Source organism: Rhea americana, unplaced genomic scaffold, assembly GCF_003343005.1.
Source record: "Rhea americana isolate MKP2758 unplaced genomic scaffold, rheAme1 scaffold_76, whole genome shotgun sequence".
Lineage (NCBI taxonomy): Eukaryota > Metazoa > Chordata > Aves > Rheiformes > Rheidae > Rhea > Rhea americana.
The window spans coordinates 1,553,735-1,560,363 of record NW_028186934.1 but is presented as its reverse complement, the minus strand read 5'-3'; the positions used below and the strand labels follow the sequence as shown (position 1 = coordinate 1,560,363).

At 40.4% G+C, this 6,629-nt stretch overlaps 1 protein-coding gene across 1 annotated transcript; it reads right to left on the bottom strand.

The window, feature by feature from the left end:
- Positions 1 to 2,296: 2,296 nt before the first annotated feature.
- On the bottom strand, positions 2,297 to 6,623 carry EIF5A2 (eukaryotic translation initiation factor 5A2). The gene is made up of 4 exons (XM_085322287.1): positions 6,449 to 6,623; positions 4,931 to 5,035; positions 4,001 to 4,132; positions 2,297 to 3,159 (listed from the first exon to the last, which is right to left on the bottom strand). The coding sequence occupies exons 1-4, from the start codon at positions 6,611 to 6,613 to the stop codon at positions 3,100 to 3,102; spliced, it is 462 nt and encodes a 153-aa protein (XP_085178413.1). The 5' UTR covers positions 6,614 to 6,623; the 3' UTR covers positions 2,297 to 3,099.
- Between the last annotated feature and the right edge of the window lie 6 nt (positions 6,624 to 6,629).

Here is a 6,629-nt window from a genome sequence, read left to right as displayed (position 1 = left end):
AAAAAAAAAAAACAAACAGCCCTGAGAACATGGCTCAACTAGCAAGAGCCTAGTTGAAAAACCACCATTATAAGCAAAAATTAGAAGGATCTATTGAAATCTGGAAATATCATTTGCCAACATTTGAGGCAGGAAACACTTCACTCTTCCCAATTCTGTAAAGTAGTAAGAGAAACTCACCAAATTGTAGCTATAAAAAAGAAATGCATTATTAGGAGTGGAAATACTTTTCTTCACCTTCTGGTTTTCACAGCCTTTATATTAAACAATTTATATTAAACAATTGCATCAGCTACTAAAAGTTTGTAGTTTTAGGTTTTGACACAGCTTAAAGTGTTAAGATAGTGCTACAAAACAAATAGATGGATAAGGTTTGTTTTAATGTAAAGCTTAGAGTAGAATTTCCCTAAACATAGGGATCTTAAAAATATGCACTTACATGGACTGTTGATCACAAACAAAAGGTTGTTGCAAGTAATTATGAAAGTAAACTGAAACATCTTACTTTGAAAAAATGGCTGAAGTATTTGCTCTAATTTAGAAGCAACTTCTTACTGAAACTTAGAGATTATGCTTAAGATTCATGCTAAACCACAGGTTTATGTATTACCTATGGGAAACTTCATGCATGATGAGCCAATGCTCTGCACTTCCACAGCATCTGAAGTGCTTCACAAAAGACGAGTATATAATTAGAACAAACCTATATTGAAGTACTGAACCATCTACATCTTGCAGAACTGAAGGTAGGAATAGAAGGACATCTTTAAATCCCAAGAAGGGCTCTTCCAGAAAGCTAGAGGCCATAAAACATTTATCTTCAGATTGCTGTAGTACCTGAAAATACCAGGCAGATCAGGACTCTACTGTAGAAACTAGACAAAAACAGCCCTTGTCCCAAAGAACTTAGTCTAAGTAAATGCTTAGGTTGTAGACCGGTGGCATCAACACGTTCCAGAGGATAGACAGTCACCTAAAAGTGGATGAAAGCACTCTTGGAAGGATAAATCCAGGTCTTACTATTTTCAAGCATTTTAGAAGCATTTTTAATACAGTGATAGCATCTAGAACTTAGGTTAAGTTTGATACAACAGCCTATGACTCTTCATTGGACATCATTAACACCATTATCAACGGTTTCAGTCATCTCTAAACTAAACAAAGCCTATCTTTTAGATATCAGTTTGATGGGGAGGCCAAAAGGACCACAGTGCAGATAAGCTTAAACTACTAAGCATGCACTCCAAAACTATTCTGAAAGCATTTCAATCTCTTCCATCTATAGCTTTTTTAAAAGCAGTCTGTCATTTCAGTCAAGATGCTATTTATAGAGTTCACCTACAATGCTTACTGTGCTAGGCAAGAGCATGTAGCAGCATCCTACATCTGCCAGGTTTCACAGGTAACTGTGCTTTATTACCAGAGTATATTTATTGCTGTCTTTACCTTCATTGTGCTCTTCTCCCTGTCATGAGAAGGCTATGGGAAATGCATGTTTTTGTCACCTATATAGGCCTCCAAGGTTTGTTAAGCCCTAACACAGCAGGTACAAGGGCAAGATCAGGAAAGTTGCCATGAGCCCTTTGGGAATTAGAGAGTACATACCACTAAGCTCAAAACATTTTAAGTAGTTAACAGCAGCATGAAGTCTGACTCTTACTGCCAACAGAGTATGAATTGTGCATGCCGTCCAGACCAGCCTGTCAAGTGTCAATTGAGGACAAGTTATCCTCAATTAGCCAACAGCTACTAAAGCTTAAGTTTATGAAACAATTCAATTTATGAACTACAGAGAGGTTTGAGCCATGGGCTAAGAAGTTCCTCCCTTATTAGGGGACACTAACAATTAGAATTCATGTGTAACACTATAAACAGGAGCAGGCTGGTTGTCCTTCTGTGACTAGTTCTGTAAAGCTTTGTTTGCCTGTTAAGCTGCTAACAAGTTAGAGGCATGCACGTGTGTTTTAATGAATCAAAAAACTTCTACGGATAGGAGCTAGCTTTCTAAACTATGTAGCATTTACTCCTATAATTAAGCCATGGTTGTTCAGTATTGTCTGTCAAGTCTGTATTTGAATGTAATATAGTTTTGTTTTACTTTTCAACAAGAATCACATGCATTTAGTTTAGGGTCAGTGCTACAATTTGTCCCACTTTTTGAAAAACATGTGGTCCTTGTGCTACAAAAATATGGTCTGAACCTGAAGATTAAAACCTGAAGCTGGAAGCACTGCAACAGATTCCCATGGAGTTTGTCACCTTTTATAGTTAAGATAAATACAATAGAGGAAAGCCATTGAACTGCATTTTTCTGTTTTTATTTTTCAAGTCTGACAAAGGCCTCGAGTGAAAGTCTATAGCTTTAACATCCATCTCACCTTTGTGTTTCCTTAACCTTTCTATACCATATCTACCCAATATTCCAATTGCCTGCCTAAACCAAAGGTAGGCTTTGACACCATTTAACATTACAATAAGCCAACAAATTGGCAAAGAAGAGTACAGAGGTAATACAGTTAAGTTGCACATGGCCACGGGGGCTTTGTCAAGCCAGCTGGCATTTTTGATCACTTGAGTTTCTTGGTCTAAAACTTGTGATTGGCACCTACAATTCTGCAAGAGTCCCAATCCACAAAATACTTTAAGCTTAAAAAAAAAAGCTACTTTTATTGTCAGTTCTATGTAAATATGTCAAGAAAAATACTATTTGTGCTCTAGGTCACTTTATAATCCTAGATACCTACTAGCTTATCTAAAAGCCCCTGAATACTGTATTTTGTCTGTTCATACAGACAAACACTGTTTTGCTCAAGCAAATAAAAATATATCCACTAGTAACACCTGATTGGTTTCTCAGATCCATAGCTGAAACCCACAGGAATGTTAAAATAGTTACAATTAAGGAATTAAAATCTCAGTGATTTTGAAAACTGCCAGTTAGCCTGCAACACTAATCCAGAATCCAGCACTGCTTTTTAACAATTCAAAAAAGAAATGAGGTTGCTTGTGAAGGCCAGAGCTTTGGTGACAATCAGAACCAAATTTAAAGATCTGTGATTTGTCCAGACCTGAGCAGTTGCCCGAGCCTGGTGATCCTCTTTATTTGCAAGGCTTTATGGCTACAGCACATTCTTCATTCATTGCACTTATGACAGATATCTGGAAGAAAAGACAGACAGGTGAGCTCCAAAACACGCCAGAGGAAACACTCACAGAAGTTACAGACATTCAATTTTAATATCTATCCCATTTCCTCCCTTGAGGAGGAGGGAAGGCTGGAGCCAGTGATTCAGTTGTTACATGACTTTAATATTTGCCTTCCCACTGGTTTGCTCTTCTRCTGCCTGCTCTTTGCCATCTTGCCTTAGCTAGCAGCTTGAGGTTCATCTAACAGTGAAAAGCAAACAATCTCCTACAACAGGACCGTATCAGCAACTGGTATAGTCTATGATAGACTACAGCCTACACAACTACTTGTGAACAAATTTGCTAACATAGCAAATTAGACTTATATATTTTTATAGTCAAATCAACAAATGCTTTAAACAACAGTCAGCTCTAAAGCTTCTGACAATTACTACACTTTTTTCTTCCAAACAAGCTAGACTTTTACACTGCAAGATTTCAGCACAAAGACTGCATCTTAAGTCATTTCTATGGCTGAAGTTAGATGGCAGAGCTCTACAGCTGGTCCCRATCAAGTAAGCTCGGAAGCGCCAATCCACACTGTACCAATCTATACTATATGTACAGCACCATTAAGATTCATCTAGACATTTGAGACCCACCTACACAGCCTGACTGTCAGGTAAGCCAGACTTAGGTGCTATATTGAGTGCTGCAACACAGTAAGCCTTCTGCATCTCAAAAGGACCAATTCCCATACTTCTAACCCTCTTTTTATGAAGAGATATAAGTGGTAAATATCAGGATAAAAAGCATTCTTGGTAGAATCACATGGAATTAACTGTAGCTCTTCTCATCTGCTTTCTATGCTTACCTGCACATCTTCACTGGCATTGAATTTTCCTTCTATTTCTTTACCAAGATCACCTTCTGGCAGCTTTAGATCCTCACGAACTTCACCACTTTCTGTCAGCAGGGAGAGATACCCATCCTGAATACCAATCAGCTATAAAGAGAAGTTCATTTTTAGGAAGCTTAACATTAACAGTCATTAGCAGGCAGTAGCTGAAGACAAGCAGAAGACACAATGAACTCCGTTACAGTAATGTTTTTAGTATTGTATTTGTAACAGTTAAAGAATTTAATTAAAGTCAATTTTAAACAACAGTTTTACAGTGCCAAAAGTTACAGGCAACTATGGAAAAAGCCAATCTGCTATTCAAGAATCACTGAATCCTGTTAATTACTTCAGATCAAATATAGCCAGCTTCTACAGCAGGAGCAGGAAGCACTTGTTAAGTTAGAATTGGCATCAGATGCAGCTTAAGACCATCTTGTTGATTCATGGACCCTAGGTAAAGGGCGAAATTTAAATGGCAATATATGCTTAGGTTCAAATTTACTTGAAGAGAAATCATGGCTATCCTTTACCTAATAGTTACAGCAGAGGCTGTAACTCTTAAAGACATTGATCTTAAAAAGATAAGCTAGAAGAAACACTGCTCTGAACACGACCTCTTCATTCACCTGTCATTTCTAAAGGCTACTACTAAAACACGAAGTTTGTAATACATAAGCAGGAACTCTCTATCAGCAAACTCCGCTGATTTAGCGGTTCAGTAAACGCTACTGGTTCAACACTGCCACGTCTAGACGGGCAAGTTTGCTGAACCATCAATCCAGATCTTCTGACAACAGCACTTTATTAGGTGACAAGCAGTTTCAGGATGAGGATAGTTTACTTGTGGTATCAGGAATTTAAAGCTTCTTAATACGTGGAAGGTCACAGTGACTATTAACTCACTTGATAATCATTCCTCTTGATATTTGGAACATCCATATTATGAGTTGATGGGCAAATATCTTCATATTTTTTACCAGTGAAAATATCGATTCCAACCAAGTGGACCTACGAGAGAAAACAATCAATTATGATTGGTCCTAGAAGAGCAGGATACCACTGCTGTCAGTATTGTTAGTTTCATGTAGTTTAATATTAGAGATCACATGCAGCCTGCAAGACTTGACACAGACTCTTTACTTGTGGTATGAAAATAGTTTAAGCCTTAAGAGGAAGCCTCTCAAAAACACGCTTGCACAGCATACTCTAGAAACACTACACGAGAATGAAAATCGTCCATAGACAGTTTCACTATTGGAAAAAAAAAAAAAAAAAAGCTCAGCATACATATATGGCTGCTAAAAGAACATTTACTTCAAATTCTAGCTCTTCTGGGAAATAGAACAGCATCAGTGACAACATGAAGCTTAAAGAGAAGAGAAGCTGCACAGAGATTAAAGCAACTCCCATCTCCCTTTATGCTAGCAGCAGCTGTCCATTGCAGCTAGCACTTGGGTTACTAGTTTACAGCCTACTCTCACAGCGTCCCTTCACTCTCACAACCGTTTCAGTATTTAAGAAATCCGAGTAAGATACGCCATTAAAAAAAAAAACAAAAAAACCCCAAAACCCCCACTGCACTGAGGGAAGAGAAAAAGAAGAAATTTTTCCATACAAGTAATTTATGCATACAGAATTGGTATATCCTAGGCCCAACAACTCCAAAATACTAGTTTACATGTATCACACAAGGTTTTGGAAACTTAAGAACCTATTAGGTGCATGCTCGTAACAAATCTATCTGTTCTAAAACTCTAATATACCCACCATAAAATCTTGTTGAGTGAGTTAAGGGGAAAGTCTAGACTTGATCCAAGCTCTGGACAGCTGCATAAACCAACTGCTTAGGCAGGAGGACTGCAGCCCCAGACAGCAGACTAAGAATGTCCCTGCTGGGACACAGGAGGGGGAAGGCAGTCCACACTCAGCGCTGAGAAAACGAAAGAAGGAGACGAAAAGCAAGCAAAATAGGGCCAGACCAGGCCCATAGAGATATGACTATCTACTGAGCTCCTCTTGATTATGTAACAGAACAGGCGCATTTCTGGTAAGCGCTGAAGTCTAGTACAACAGGGGAAGTCTGCTAGCGCAAGCCGACTCCAAAGCGCTTTGGTAGGGAGGGAGAGCACAATGCCAACCACACCCTAGTGGCTTCATCAGCCCCCTCCTTCCAGAACTTACTCTGGCCCCGTTACAAAGCCAGGTTTGGCCACCATCAGTATTTATGCCTTTAAGCAAGTGGGGAAAAAACAAAACTGTCCCCGTCCCCTTCTCCTCTTTATTCCTGGAAACCCTGGCGCTCGCTCCAGCCCGGGGAGGCAGCGCTGTGAGAAGCGCGAGGGCAGGACGCGGGGCAGGCTGCCAGGTGAGGCGCCATCCCGCTCCCAGGGCCGCGGCGGGCCGGGGGGCGGCGGGACCCACCTTGGCGTGGCCGTGCTTGCCCGTCTTGGAGGTGGACATCTCGACGATCTTGCAGGGGCGCCCCTTGAGCACCACGAAGCCGTTCTTCCGCAACGCCGAGCACTGCATCGGGTAGGTGAAGGAGGCGCCGGCGTCGCCCGTGGTGAAGTCCAGCTCGTCGGCCATGGCCGCGGCGGGGGCT

Excerpts from the sequence above, each read along its gene's own strand:
- EIF5A2 (XM_085322287.1), bottom strand. The coding sequence starts at position 6,613 with ATGGCCGACGAGCTGGACTTCACCACGGGCGACGCCGGCGCCTCCTTC. Across the intron at positions 5,036-6,448 it reads GCAAGCACGGCCACGCCAAG|GTCCACTTGGTTGGAATCGA; the intron begins GTGGGTCCCGCC and ends TTTCTCTCGTAG. Across the intron at positions 3,160-4,000 it reads ATGCCAGTGAAGATGTGCAG|ATATCTGTCATAAGTGCAAT; the intron begins GTAAGCATAGAA and ends CTTTTCTTCCAG.